The sequence below is a fragment of the Montipora capricornis genome, chromosome 13 (genome assembly GCF_036669925.1).
Source record: "Montipora capricornis isolate CH-2021 chromosome 13, ASM3666992v2, whole genome shotgun sequence".
NCBI lineage: Eukaryota > Metazoa > Cnidaria > Anthozoa > Scleractinia > Acroporidae > Montipora > Montipora capricornis.
The window spans coordinates 26,764,242-26,779,241 of NC_090895.1; the positions used below are offsets into that span (position 1 = coordinate 26,764,242).

At 39.5% G+C, this 15,000-nt stretch overlaps 3 protein-coding genes across 3 annotated transcripts in view; all 3 read left to right on the plus strand.

The window, feature by feature from the left end:
• The window catches only part of LOC138029273 (uncharacterized), a 4,766-nt gene extending 3,423 nt beyond the window's left edge, over positions 1 to 1,343 (plus strand). The window contains exon 4 of the mRNA XM_068876987.1: positions 826 to 1,343. Within this exon, the coding sequence (XP_068733088.1) occupies positions 826 to 901 (76 nt within the window). The 3' untranslated portion in view covers positions 902 to 1,343. The remainder of the gene's footprint in view (positions 1 to 825) is intronic.
• A 2,767-nt stretch (positions 1,344 to 4,110) lies between these two features.
• LOC138029572 (ectonucleoside triphosphate diphosphohydrolase 1-like) lies at positions 4,111 to 9,106 on the plus strand. Its single transcript, XM_068877281.1, has 2 exons — positions 4,111 to 4,161; positions 7,531 to 9,106. Exon 2 carries the CDS (start codon positions 7,543 to 7,545, stop codon positions 8,806 to 8,808), a length of 1,266 nt encoding a protein of 421 aa, XP_068733382.1. The 5' UTR covers positions 4,111 to 4,161; positions 7,531 to 7,542; the 3' UTR covers positions 8,809 to 9,106.
• A 3,350-nt stretch (positions 9,107 to 12,456) lies between these two features.
• Positions 12,457 to 15,000, plus strand: part of LOC138028704 (nucleoside-triphosphatase ntp-1-like) — a 21,395-nt gene continuing 18,851 nt past the window's right edge. Inside the window, exon 1 of the mRNA XM_068876306.1 lies at positions 12,457 to 12,589. The gene's annotated coding sequence lies outside the window, so the exon portion shown is untranslated. The remainder of the gene's footprint in view (positions 12,590 to 15,000) is intronic.

Below are 15,000 nucleotides of genomic sequence, written 5' to 3' on the forward strand. Positions count from 1 at the left end.
AGGGTGAGATCAGACGTCAGCTTGTAATGGCGTCTCCGACTGCCGCTATCAGTCCATATTTGATCTCACCCACCCTCCCAACCCATGCATGTAAGTGGAAGGAGAACAGACCACAACGCCAGGGGACTTCCCTTACTCTTCATGAACAGTATGTGGATTCATTAACGTCCCATACTGTTGATTGACAGGAACTAGGGTTGTGAGACAGAGCCTACGCTTGAAACTTGGTCTAACCATTTGCAGGTGTACATGTAATTACAAAGGCAGCATGCAGTTTCTCCTCAGTTATTTTGAGACCCTGATTGTTGGTCCGGTCTTAGTCAAACTCACAACCTCCTCCATGGCAACCCAGTGCTGAATCAACTGAGCCATCCATGTCTCTACCCCTGTTGAGCCTGAAAAATTCAGGAATTCAATGGGGTTCGAACCCGTGACCTCACAATACTGGCTCAACACTCTAACCAACAGAGCTATGAGGCCACTGATGTTGGGAGCTGGTCATTTGTCAGTTCAAATGTTCCCATGATGAATGAATCAACAAAAAGTGATATACGAAATGAATCATAATTTATATTAAACTGAAGCTATGATCCTTGCGGTTATGAACGCAATTTTAGTAATTGCGTAGACTAGCCTGAAAATTCAGGACTTAAATGGTGTTTGAACCAGTGACCTTGCAATGCCAGTGCACGCTGTTTGTGAAGAGTAGAGGGGAGATAGTTGTAAACCGCCGTGAAACTGTTCGTGATATGTGCAGTACAAAAATGCATCACCATAGCTCAAGACATATAAAATATTTCACTTTTTTTTCCCATTTCTTTCCAGGATGCAGGAGGCCTGTGAACAGAACAACGAGCTACAGCCCTGTGTGGATCTTCTCACAGCATTACAGTCCAATTAAGTTTTAGATCCCCTTGAATTTTTACAACATTGTGACAAAGAGGGAATGAACTATCTTTGTAGCACTGTAAAGAGCTGCTGGCTATGTTTCAGTTTTATGAGTGTCTGTCAACTGTGATTTGTATATTAAGCCCCAGAGCTTCTCTTTTAATGTTCCTAAAACCATTTGCCTTTCTTGTGGGCAGTTGTGGTTGATTTTTATTACTTATTGTACAAAGTACTATAAGAGTTCTTAATGATACATATAGGTAGTTGCATATCCTTGGCATAATTATACGTCAATGATCTGTTGATAAACTGATCATTACTGGTATACTGAAAATGGTATATTCAAAGTTTGTATAAAAAAAATTATTTTTATTGTTCAAACGACGTAATTGCACAGATGAAATGTGCCTTTAGGCATATTTTGAAAAAGTAATAAATTTATTGAAATTTATAAACTACAATTTACAAATATTATTGTTTCAGAACATGATGGACCCCCTTGGATTCAAGATGGGGGAAGATTGGGGTACACTGTCAATATATGTGATTGTTGGGACATTTCCAACAACCACTTCAAATTTATTGTGCACAGATTTCATAACAAAGAAGCATCTGTTCACTTGACAGGGTCAAAATTAATTAAATTTGTCCATACAAGACCATTAAAGGTTTTAAATGATCAGTTCGTATAGATTGACTGCCTGTAACCTGTTCCAGGCTCTCAGATAGTGGAGGCGAGGGAACGAGAACCAGCCAAAGAAATCGAGCAGGGTCTGGGGGAGGGGCAGAAGGAGAGCCCCTCCCCCTAGACCCCGCTCGATTTCTTTGGTTCGTCGTTCCCTCACTTCCACTAACTGAGAGCATGGAACAGGCTAACCCTAGACTACCTGTAGTTATGAAACGCGGAAAACCAGTACTTTACTTGACCCAGGGTTTTTAGACAGTTTTGTTAAGTAGCGGACATCATTTCTGAAAGCACTGGACATGACATATTTTGCCTCCACTACTCAACCGGACACTGAATTGAAAGCTACAATTGTAGGTGATATAAGGGCGCGTTGGCCGTGCAGTTTATTAAGCATTGGAATAGGTACAAAAGTATTAATACATCAATGAAGAGAAAAGCAATGCACCAGAGCTGGACACAAAAACCCCATAAAAAACCAGCGGGTGGAAAAAAAACGGGGAACGTGTACCCCCGACCAAGGCAGTGGTGCGACCCTCGGGTTCTAGGGAATTCTAATTGAAAGACACTACTTACAATGTAAATGAACGCTATCATATACCACCTAACGAAGTCATTAAACACTAATTCAGCTCAATCGGACAAAAATAGGAAACAGGACTTGTGCACGCGGCGAAGGTTGACTGTAGAATGCCTCACTTGCTAAACGATCGCCAACACAAACCACTATCACGTGGCACTCTAAGCGCCTCTCCTACGTGACGGCAAAATGTCAATTTATGCTAATCAGGATTATCACAAATTACATTTTGGCGCCACAAGGCACAAGCTAGCCAGAGGGGTCTGGAGGCATCCCCTCGGGGAACTTTTAAAACAGAATACTCAGAAACGCTGTTTCAAGTGTTTCTGAACCCAAGAATCATTTTCCCAGGCAAGGCTGGAATTCACTCAATTCTCGATCTTTAAATGCAAAAAACACCTCAATACTGACATCCAAGTACTGGACATGGAATGGGAAATAACTGAACGAAACGTCCATACCTCGAACGAAAACGCTTCTTGACCGTGACTATGGACAAGTTCACAACTGAGTTTTGAAGAAATAAATCAAAGAAACTTTCAGCTGAAACTTGTGTGCAACGGCGCTGCAGACCAAGTTTTAGCAGACGTTGCAACATGTAACATAAAAGGTCGAAACTCGTTCGGGAACGTTGAAACTGGTCTCGAAATGTTTACATGGCCTAAGCCGGTTTCTGATTGGCTTACGCAACGTAGCGTTATAAGACCGAGCGAGAGTGGTGTTACACGGTGAAACTTGTTTTTATCACCACTTCGATTGCTGCGACCGTTGCAGAAGTAGAAAGCGGTTCTACTTTTGTGAAATTTGTCTCGCAACGGAAGTTCAAAAAGGTTTCATGAAACTGCCCGTGTTACACGGTGCAAGGCCTCCTGAAACTTGTTCCGTAGCGCCTTTGCACGCAAGTTTCAGCTAAAAGTTTCAAAGTGTAACAGCAGCTTTAGAAAAAGGGTGTGGTTTGTGCGTGATCAGAGCCAAAACAGCAACAAAAAGAAAAAAAACGTGTCGAGTCTCGTAACCATTTCCATATATTAACCACGTTTCGGCCAAGAAAAACCTGGGCCATGACAAGACAAGGTGGAATTTTGTTTTCTTTTTATTCCATTATAACTTGCATTTAGCATGTGACAGTTCCTCCCGTCATGTTAATGTTAGTACTGATAATGGATGGATTTTTCAAAACGATAAAACTGTGACATGACTTCTGAGATCTCTTACATATAGATTTTCAATTGACATAAGCAGTCTTCAGGGAAGAGGCATTCTGTCGAATTGTCAGTTTTGAAAAATTATTTTTTCTCGAACTGTTAAAGCCTTTTCTTTCTTGCCATCCATAGTGATGCGTTTTGAAGGTCAAGTTTATGCCTTTTTTTTAATCTCACCTGTTGATCCACCAACCAGATCCTTTTTTGGTTGCCAAACAATGTCTGTACTTTAAATTTAAATATCAAAAACAATGTTCTTCAAATGATAGATGGCCGTGAATTTGCTAACTAAAATTGTTCGATTGGACATCATGTGAAGAAGTCACTCATTTGAAGGAGTCCCATTACGACAACGGCACAGTATCTATCTCCTTTCTGTCATTCGTTTTGATGTTTTGGGGGATATTTCAACGGGCACCGTTCATTGACAGAGTGTTGCCTGGCAAAATTAAAAGGTCCTATCAAATAAATTGTTCACTAAGTAAGCAAAAAAGGCCCATTACATGAAGAAAATACTCGACAACGAAAGGCAAGCTGTCCGGAAGCAATCGCTTCATATGGTTGATGGTTTTATGGTTTTCAAAGTGAAACTGTCCACTTTTGAAAGCATTGAAGCTTCTCCGTCTTGTCAACTCATGGCTCTGTGACCGGCTACCATGAATGTCTTGGCCGGTGGTTGCCTGGTGAGGTTCTGTTTGAGCCACGTAACTGCTAACGTCACGGTGAATATCCTCAAATTGGAATACATATCAATTGTTGACTTGCGACATCTTTGTATCCAAAGAACGTCTTATCTGGAAACACTGGTAAGTGAATTTTTCACTGCATAATTATCGCTTGTTTTTTAATTAAATAAGTTTGTGATTTCTAAGTTCACCTTTTTTCACGTCATTGGTTACTATCATGAGCCTCTTCCTCCTGTAATTCCTTGAGTCAATCTTTTCCCGAGCAAATTTATTTTTCAGTATCATATTTCCGCGTCTCGAAAATGACGCGCTTTGTATCCACTGTCGAAATAATGATTATATTATTCATGCCTTTGAAATTGCCACTGATCTAAGGAACTTAACCTTGGAACTCCATTAATACGGTCATCAACGGGCCTAAACAAATTGGCCGTATTAACGTAGTGGCCGTATTACCGGGGTAGGATGAAATTTATGACTAAAAGGCCGTAATGACATATATCGCATTTGCACTTCCAGAACAACTTTTCTAAACAACAGCAATGTTCGTACAGTAATTGTATAAAATACTTGAAACTTCGCTCAGTCGGTAAAACAGTTAAAATTGCTAAGTGTGCCGTACGTTCTGGGCCTAAAATAAAAAACAAGAACAGGCCCAGCTTATTATGCTTCTAAAAAACTGAAGTTGCCGTAATCACCCAACTTAAAGACTTTACTGTAAGGTCAATGACTTCTGACTCCCTTGGCAATTTGCCTTACTGTATGTTACAGTAGTGTCAAGATCATGTTTGTAATGAAAATAGGGAGGAGTATTGATGACAGTACTTTGTTAAGTAAATCGGCTGTTCGATTACCGTGGTAAATTACAAAGGTCAATGAAATAGACATGTCACAGGTGTTTTGGCTCCTTAATTTAGCGCGAGTAGCCCTATTAACCGGGTGAAATTATAGAGGATTCTACTGTTTGGGATTTAAACTTGTGGCCGTCGGCCGTATTAACGGGTGGCCGCATTAACGAGGTTTTTCTGTAAGAGAATGTATGGCTGGCCGTTTTGCCGGGCCAAAAAAAAAGTGGTGGCCGCAATAATGAGGTGGCCGTGAGACGGGGTTCCACTTTACTTCAATGAAGAAAATGCTGCATCTCTCTCGCTATCTCCAACTGAAATTCTTTCGGCAAAGCCCCTTTTAAGACCGATCCACCAATACTAGAATTAATTAAACTGTACCGTTCTCTTCGCTGAAAATTGTCTGTACTCGCAAAAATTAGCACTTAGAAGAATTTAAAAGGACTTCAAATCTTATTTTAATTTAAACAAATAAGCACTGCTTATGAGTTATTGCAGTTAAGATTCTAAGATGCCCAAAGCAATTTTTCGTAAAGAGAATACTCTGAATTATTAAAAACCTTAACCCCAGTTCAGTGTCGTGTGAGTGTAGCCCTTAGTGCTAGATATCTGAAGAACTGTCATTGTAATCTTCCCTGAATGTTTGTCAAAATAAATAAAATCAAATAAAATTATATTCTCCTTGACGCTGAGATAGCTCTGTTTTGATTGGCTCTTACAACAGTTGGCGTGCTTTATCTTCCTCTCTTACATATAAATCTACTCGGGTTGGTGAGCTCCTGTCACTATCCAATAGAGCGGTTTTCAATTGAGTGTCGAGCGTAATTAGCGAATTGCTTTGGTTTTGCATTACTTCACTCAGTGATTGGTTCAAAGTTCTCGGGCCACTTTTTCCACCAATCAGCAGTGAAACCAAACCAATCGTGGCTCGCGTTTGCACATTATCCCCCGCTTTGAGTCGGCTACGTGTAATTGCTTCGAGTTTCGATTGGTTTACCAGATTGTCTCCGTCCTTTTTGATTGGCCAAAGTAATCACTTTGGTTTTGGTTTTACGACACTCGATTGAAACTCGCTCTAACATGTTTGACTGTGATGTGAAGCGGGGATTAGCAGAGGTTTTAGCAGTCTTAGACGGGGACGTTAAAGACGACCACTGGTAAGATGTCCTAGAGTATGAATACGAGTCATTGAGCATTGAGTTTTATCTGATAAACAAGACGCCTATAAGGGCATATCCGTGGGATGCTCGAACAGTTAACACAAATTGTCCAGTTACAGTGAATTACAACTGCTGGTAAACTTTGGAAAATGGCGAGAGATTACCAGAAAGATAAATCTGTAATTACAGTGGAACTTATTTATGGTAAAAACAGTTGTTAACCCTTTTAAGACCCGAGGGGGCTAACAGAAGATTTGACTGTTAAGATGGCTAGAGTGAAACAAACTCTTTAGAATGAGTATACTTATCTTGAGTGAGTTCGTGCATTTTACTATCTTGCTGCCATAAACAATATGTATTATTGTCATCGCCTGCTCAAAACGCTTGTTTATCATATCGCTTTTCTGATAATGTCAATTACAAGCATTAATCTTTAACATGAAATTAAACTATTACATCATTTCATTTCACACAATCAATACATCCCGAATAATACATCCCAGGCGTCTTGTTCTAAGTTTAAATGAGTGAAAAATCACTACCGTTCGCGGCCTGCAACTTTCATCGCTCTTTAAAGCGTTTTCTCGGAATACCATGTTGCCCAGAAATAGAGTGATACAGTCATTTTGGAAGAGTTAGAAACATCCTCAAGGACTGAATAGACTAAAGCTATGTTCAAATTTGCAAAGTATGGAACAAAAGAAGTAAAGGTGAAGTCTGGAGAGCTCATGACAACGGATAACGTATTGGTGAACATCTCTTAGTGTTTACAATAAAATCAACAGACCACCAAGCAAAAGTAGTAGTTTGATTTGGTACAGGTTGTCGGATCGGAAATAAGGTGAATCTACGAATTGCAGGGGGTGACATACAAAGTGAAACCAGTGGGCCAAGGGAGAGTGAAACACTAACGTGGCGAGAGAGAAAACTGGTGAAAACCATTCTTGTTCTTAATGTGGCTAAGTAAAATTTAGCGCCCCTCTTACCAGCTACACGTTTTGGCAACCAGCTGCAAAGTTTCGAAATTAACAGTGTTGTGAACAATGCGGTGACCTCCCTCTAAGGTTCCTTACATGAAGACCTTGAAACAATTAAAAAATTGACATCCGTGGTTGATGCTCGTACAAATAACAGCTGAAAGAAAAATAAATTTTGGGCATTTCCAACATACCGCTGCTGCGAGTTCAGTACTGAAGATTTCATCATTTTGTCAACATGCAAGATTTTGATTAACTATAACTCATATCGGGAAAATTACCTTACGTTTATGATTTCTACACAAACCTTATCAAATACTTGAAGATGTGAGGTTTACTACTATGTCAATCACCGCGGGCGGAAAGATTCCAAACTAAGTGTTTGCTCTCATCTCAGATTAAGCTACGGTACGTAATATCACAACAAGACAGCCAAGTCATGCTGTGCGTATAAGGCAGCTATGGGCTCTCCGTTGTTGCAATTTAGAGTTCTGATTTGTTTCGCAGGTTTAAGGAACTATGGGCCCACGAAGCCTATTTCTACTGCTCATGCTCGTCGCAGCAAAGTTGCTGACCTGTGAAAGTCGACGGATACACTTTAAAGATCAGTCAATCGCGGACTCAGGCCCAAAAAAGTACGCTATTGTATTTGATGCTGGGAAAACGAAAACGAAATTGGAAATCTACAAAATAAGCACCAAATCCCCACCGCTGGACATCAGAGATGTAAAACAGCTTGACCACTCTCCCGGTAAAGTTGAACCTGGAATCGACTCTCTGGCAGAAAGACCAAGATCCGTTGAAGATTATCTAACACCCTTGTTAAACGTTGCAAAAAGCACTGTTCCTGAAGAAAAACACAACTCAACTCCGTTGTTTTTCTTAGCCACTGGTGGAATGCGGGGTTTGAGAGCGGACCTTGCTAACGCCACGCTGAAGGAAGTTAAAAAACTGTTGAGTAATAAGAAGAAATGTCCATTCAAATTTGATTCAAAGGATGCAAGAGTTATTTCTGGCGACAATGAAGGAATGTATGGCTGGATTACTGTGAACTTTTTAAAGGGTACGATTCGACCTGGAAATTCAAAACCAACCTATGGAATAATCGATTTAGGAGGATCTTCCACTCAAAATGAGTTTGAATCGCCAGCCGGGAATAAAACCATATCTGTGACATTTGGTGATAAGAAAATTAATTTATTTTCGAGAAGTTATCTTGGATATGGCTTACATCTGGCTTACCACAGGTACCTAACAATGCAAATGTTTTCTCAGCAAAGTTTAACGAAAGGTATTGTCAAAAGTCCCTGTGATGTTGACGGACTTAAAGAGAATATATCCATCGGAGTAAAAGAAGACGTCACTGTTGTAGGAAAGGCTTCATTGAAAACTTGCCGGGCATTTATTCAAGAATCGTTTTTCAGCCGTTCCCCTGACAGTCCGTTTCATGATCAACCAGACCTTAAAGGAGAGATCTTTGGTTTCGCCGGAATATTCTACATCGCGAGGAACCTGGGACTAGCCGAGTCTGGCGAAGTCAAAGCGGTGACGGTAGCTATGTTTGAAGAGTGCTCCAGAAAGTCATGTGGAAAGAAATACAAAGATATTCACGCCGACAGATATGCTGCAAGGGACTGCTTTGGTAGCAATTTTATCTACGAGCTTCTTGCGGGAGGTTACCGCTTGGCTGAAGATAAAGCAATTTATGTGGTTGATAAGTTGAAAGGTTTTGATTTAGGATGGGGTCTGGGCGCCATGTTGTACAATACTGGGTTACTTGGGTGAAACTGTTCCCGTCCGTCTTCTTCTGAGGGAAGTCTTGTCCTTTGGATGTACCAACAGGATTATAATAATGAATGAAATAATAATTAATGATATTTGCCCAGGAAGCTACACTCACGCGAAAGTAGTTTTCAGGGAAGTCCTCCATCCGAAACAATTGGAATTTAGAAGTGTTAGGTTTTGAGGAGAGGGGAAATCCGGAGAACTCGGAGAAAAACCTCTCGGAGCAGAGTAAAGAACCAACAACAAACTTTACCCACATATGGCCACGAGTGTCGTTTTCATGGAAGTCACATATGGTAATTAGCTTCGTGCCTGTTACGAAGTTCTTGGCTTAATACTGTCATGTCGGACATACAACATTCTTGCCTTTTTTTTATTTTCGCCCGAAAGATAATCGGGAAAGCTCACACGGACATCCCAACACACCACTTCCCTTCCTCGAATTACTTCGTTCTCAGAAATTCGCTGAAAAAAGTGTCCCTCAAGTGATCTTCCTCTGCTCTAAGAGCTAGCAACTGCCCTAAGCCTCCTTTTAAATTGATTTTGTCGGTCAAGCGCGATAGAACGGCAATGAAAGCCTTCATTTCAGGTTCTCACCGTAAATAAATGTAAGTGAAATTTCTGTTAATGAATGTGAGCATATCATACAAAAAAGATCAATTCAGATTCATGAAAACGCTTGAAAAAAGTCGCGAAGTAAAAAATATTCGATTCTCATCACACTTGACCTTCCTAAGTGCTTTTACCACATCCCCTGCCTCGTGACTCTCAGTCGTTTTCAGGGATCAGTGACATTTGCAGGAGCATCCCACGTAACCGCCACCAAGCGTCTTGTTTACCTTTGTTTTCTTTGGACACTAACACATTGGTTGGCTTCTAAAGTCATGAATGAACTTTTATAGTCTTATGAGTCAGGTTAATAAGGGAGTTTTTCACACGAAACACTTCATTAAGGTAACGGTTATGCAGCCTAGAACAAATGATTTATCGATTGGTAAGACTAAAAGCAACTGATATCAGATCAAATCGAATCAAATACTGGTTCAGTTTCAAAGAGGAGGGAGACCGGAGCGCTTCGGAAAAAAAAGTTGCGGACCAGAGTGCAGCCGAAAACTAACGAACACGAACCACCTATGACGTCAAATCCGAACATCTATCTCGGACCACATTAGTGTATCGCTTGTTCTACGCCAACCCTACTTCTACCTTTATTAGTTTTATTGAAATAACTGAGATTCGTTAAGAAAGAAGCACTTTAAACAAGCCTATCATGTTGTCAATAAGTCCATTGAAGTTCGCTTACAGTAAAACCTGTAGATGGTTGTTTCCTTGAGAGTTGAGTGTCTTAAGTTATCAGATAATGAGATAATAGAATGAACAGTATTTTCTAACGAATCTCGTTTGTTCTGGGCTCACGTAAACTCACACTCTTGAGATAAATCATGTGTGTCGTATAATAATGACCATCGTCGTCCTCATTAAAAAGCAGTTTGTTCACATTTTTTTCGCACCATCTGAGTTCGTTTCTTACTTCAACCATTTTTGAAAGGCGGAATTTTTATTCGGGGCCGTTATTATGATATTTAAACACAGCTGCGGCATGGCATTAGGACACTTGATTATGTCAGTCATTGACTGACTACAACCAACAGAATCCTGAAGAGAATTTAACATCACCTTGGAGACTCGACATCTTCGATAATCGTAGAGCCTTTGGAATGCAAATAGTTTTATTGTCCGAGTTTGAGGCCATTCTAACTAAGCTATCATTCAAATTATCTTGTGGTTCGAACGACCACGTTGAGGTTCAACAGCATAGGATGCTTGTGCCTTAGACCTCTAACTATGTTGTCACTTTTCCAAAGACATGCGACAATAGTTACAAGTAACAAAGAAAGTGTGTTAATTCGTCAAGATGAGTTGCCTCATAAAAATTTCTATTATAGATTGTATAGAAATCTGTAGAATGGCAGGCGTGGAAAATTTGTTTCCTTGAGGGTTGCTTGACAAATTTTCTTAGTTGACAATCTGTTCCGAGGTCAGTGAAATTAGAGATAAAAATCACTCCCATGTTAAAAAGTCATTTATCACACTGGGGCTGTTGGGATTCTCAATGAAGATAGAAGAATTTTATTCGGAGACAGTTTCCAGATCGGACTGAGTAACAAACAAGTCATCCATTTGCTGTGGGAAAAATGGTAACTAATTCCTGAAACTCATTCATAAAGGGAAAAATGAATTATTATTTGCAAGTTTTTCAAGGCATCAGCATAATTATCTTGCTTCACAAGGTCACCCCTTTGCTGAAACTGATGAAATTTTCAAACTTAAGGATCTGTGATTGAAAATAATTATACGAAAGCCTTTATATTTTCATTGCCGACATGTATCGACATACGTATTCTAAGCGAAAGAAGATTGCAGTGTTACTTATTGCAAAAAAAGGCCTCGGAAAAAAAATCCACAATCTTGCACTAACCGAAAGATTATCCAAATTGGGACAGCACAAGGGGTAGCGCTTAACATACTGCTTATTTTAAACGGGGATACTTTCAAGGAATACAGGTAGCAATCTACTAGTTGAACACAAGTTCTATCTCTTTTAAACCAACGTATTCCACAGGTGTTTTATAGTTCCAAGTAATTCAAGGTAATTCAGTTGCAAAAAAATATATATATGTCGCTGGCATAGTGCATTTTCTGTATGGATATACTCATTGCATGCGCTCTATGTATGTAAAAATAACCCGCAGTGAAACGGAAATGTTTCATATCACATCAAAATGCTGAAAATATTATATAATTGAAAGGGGCTACCATCGCCGATTGGCTCTTTAAAAACAGTAAAAAGGCATTATTAGTGTTTTAATGGTAGGTATATTTTCCTTTTAGCAGATGGTCTATTTAATGATTACAATTAACACTGTATGAACAGATTATGATTACTCGGGCTTTCCAAGGGAAACTCTCGAGGTTAAGTTCGACTTCGTTTTCTTTTTCTTATTTTTTTTGCGTTTAGTCACAAATTGCACTCACGCTTGTAAAGCACTTACAGGCAAGAAAACATGTTCCTTTGAGGTTTGGCAAAACGCAAATTTCAGGCTGTAGTGACTTTCAGTTCATTGTCTCTCGTTTCCATTTTAACTTAACAATGCTATGTTTGCTGTGTCGTTATAAAAATATTTTGTAAGAGTTATTTTATTAAAGTCGAAATTAATCTATCTGATAGATTGATTGAAGTCTTTAAAAAAGCCAGGCCTGAAGATTACGTGTAATCAGCTGTAGATAAAACCATAATTACACAGAGGTTGCTTGTATAAGCTAGACACGGCCTGATAGAGCTGACGGGTTGTTTCTAAGCATTTAATTACTAGCCCAAAAGGAAACAGTGTGTTTTGTTTCCCCGAGACCCTCAATGTTCCTTAATTGTGTTTAGTTGGTCTGAAAATGATGCTTGCAAGCATCATTCTTGTAGGATTCGTAGAACGCCGCCATCATTTCCATCGATTGCTGTGAAATTTGGCGTGTTTCTTTACTGGGGGTTTACTGGGGAGGTATGGCCCCAGTTTCCCTGAAAATGTCGTCGTTGTAGATTTTATTACGCCTACATGAATGCCATTTTACTTCAGGCCATTTGAAGCCTCGCGAAGACGAAATTTCGGTCGCGGAGAGGCTTTAGTTGAGTTTTTCAGCCAAAAAATAACACTAAATACATCGGAAAGGATAAAGAAAGGATTTCGGTTCATTGGATGGAATTTCAAGCTTCAAAATCGCTGAAAAGGTAAGATGATTTGCCCAGCGTGATATTTGCATAAATTTCCTTTACAGACTTCTCATACACAATTGTGTTTTGCCTCAAAATATTCGCCTTTTTTCGCTTTCGCTCTTGCATGTTTACCTTGGTTACATGTCTAGCGAATTGTTTTATCCTTTGGGTTAGGTAAGATTTAGATAATAAAATTCGTGCCTGGTCAGTTTTCGGTCAAATTTTCGTCAAAGAAAGCCGATAAAATGATTTTATTTTGCGTCCAAAAATTCGTAATCAACGTTAAAATGTCAAATTCTTGTGGAAAACTGATTTTTGGGTCTTTTTTTCTTTTTTTCAGTTTTTTCCTTTATATTTTCTTGTTATAAAATGTTTTAGTTCCTTGTAACTAAGCTATATGGTGTTGGAGAGCTTATTTTGTTAGCTTTAAAATGATGTATTGCTTTTCCCCCAACTTTAAATGCTAACATTTTCTGGTGATGGGTAATTTTGCGCGGACGGGACTGAATGAAAAATTTAAAGGTATTTTTGCACGGTTTACTGACTATGCGGGAAAAACAGATCTTAACAAGTAGTATTGAAATCCAAAATAAAATTGGGGGTAACCACGCATTTTTCGAAGATAATTAATCAACAATATTTGTAAAAAGCTTTAAAATACAAAGCAATTTATGGCGTTCTTTTCCAAATTAATATTGAAGCTTTATTATTTCTGAAAAATATATGTTTACCCCTATTTTCTTTTTGGATAGCAAGAGCACTTGCTAAGTTCTGCTTTCTCTACATAGTTTTGAACCATTCAAATATATCCTTGTATTAATAAGCATGGCCGATAGGAAATCTGAGTATCTAGAGATTAGCATAACGTATGCGCAATAACAATGGTAGGCACCGTCCTTAAGGCGTAGCTAAGTGTATGTTGTCACTGTCCAAAGCCATGCAATAGTTGTAAACATGTAATGAAGGAATTATGTTAACTTGAGAAGATGAAATATCCCTTGTCATTCCTCTTCTTTTTGGAAGGTGTGGCAAATTTGTTTTCTTGAAAGTAGATTAACAAATCTTCTTAGTTCACAATCTGTTCTGAGGTCTGTGCAATTAGAGATAAAAACCAGTTGTCCCATGTTAAAAAGCCTTTATGCACTGAGGTTGTTGGGATTCTCAATCAGAGCCTGTTTTCTGTGATCACTGGCCTTGATCGATATGTCGGAAGCGTGACATAGCATGACATAACATGACAAGAAAGCATTACCATTATCGTTACCATTATCAAGTGAAAGACAATCTCCATTGAACATTGAACCTTTGATTGCGAAATAGTGTAATAAGATCGTTTTTTTTGGCGTGTGAGAAGAGAGAGAAAAAAATAGAAAACCGAAGGAATCTGTAATCAGGGAAGCAACAGTAAACCAATTTGAGACATAAACCTGCGACTTATATGTTGGATACCCGTTCCCGACAAAAGTTGGCACCTCCCACGGGACACACAGCAATCAGATCGAGATGATAGCAACTCTACAAGACAATCGACGCGAAGCTTCAACTATTGAAGTTCACACGTTCGCAAACAGACTCTGCGATACAGAATGAAAACTTCACATATATGGAAAGGCTACGCAACACCCTAGCAAGTGGAAGAAGTCCACGACATTAAGGTTAGCGTACTAGAATTAAGATTTGAAGCGGGGGAAAAGGAAGATGAAATCCAAATTAGATGAAGATGTGGGCGTATTTGAAACGACCATTGTTGATCTTGACGCAAGCAATCTAACAGCACATCGCTTGAAGCCGCAAAGAAAGAAGAAGAAAATCACGCAGCTGAGACCTGAGAACGAAAATATGAAGAGGAAATGCGATTTGAAAAGGAGAAATTAGAGCAAAGGCTGAAGTACGAAAAGCAAACAGAAAATAGCCGGAAAGATCAAAAACAAAAATGATAAATCAAGCAACGCCAAGTTACCGAAACTTGTAATTACGAAGTTTAAAGGCACGCACATCGATTGGCTTCGATTTCGGAACCAGTTTAAAGCAGAAATTGATTCGTTTGATGTATCGCCAATCACGAAGTTCTCATATCTAAAGGAACTAGTGGATCCGAAAGTCAGATCGATAATCGACGCCCTGCCGTTCAACTCAGAAGGCTATTTACGAGCGAGGAATATTTTAACAATCAAGTATGGAAAGGAAAGCGAAATCATCAACGCACATTTCACTAAGATAACGTCGATTCCAGTTCTTCCAGTGATTCAGGGCGCTTATCCTGTGGTCGTTGTGAGCGTGGGTGGAATCCATTGCCGCGTGCTGTTAGACACTGGTGCTGGGAGCTCCTACGCATCTGCGGCCTTTCTCCACCGCATGGCGAAACAGCTAGTTTCTCAGAGAAATTTTAAACGCATCGAAATGATGAAGCAGGCAAGCAACAGAGA

Coding starts and splice junctions, on each gene's coding strand:
- LOC138029572 (XM_068877281.1), top strand. CDS start 7,543: ATGGGCCCACGAAGCCTATTTCTACTGCTCATGCTCGTCGCAGCAAAG.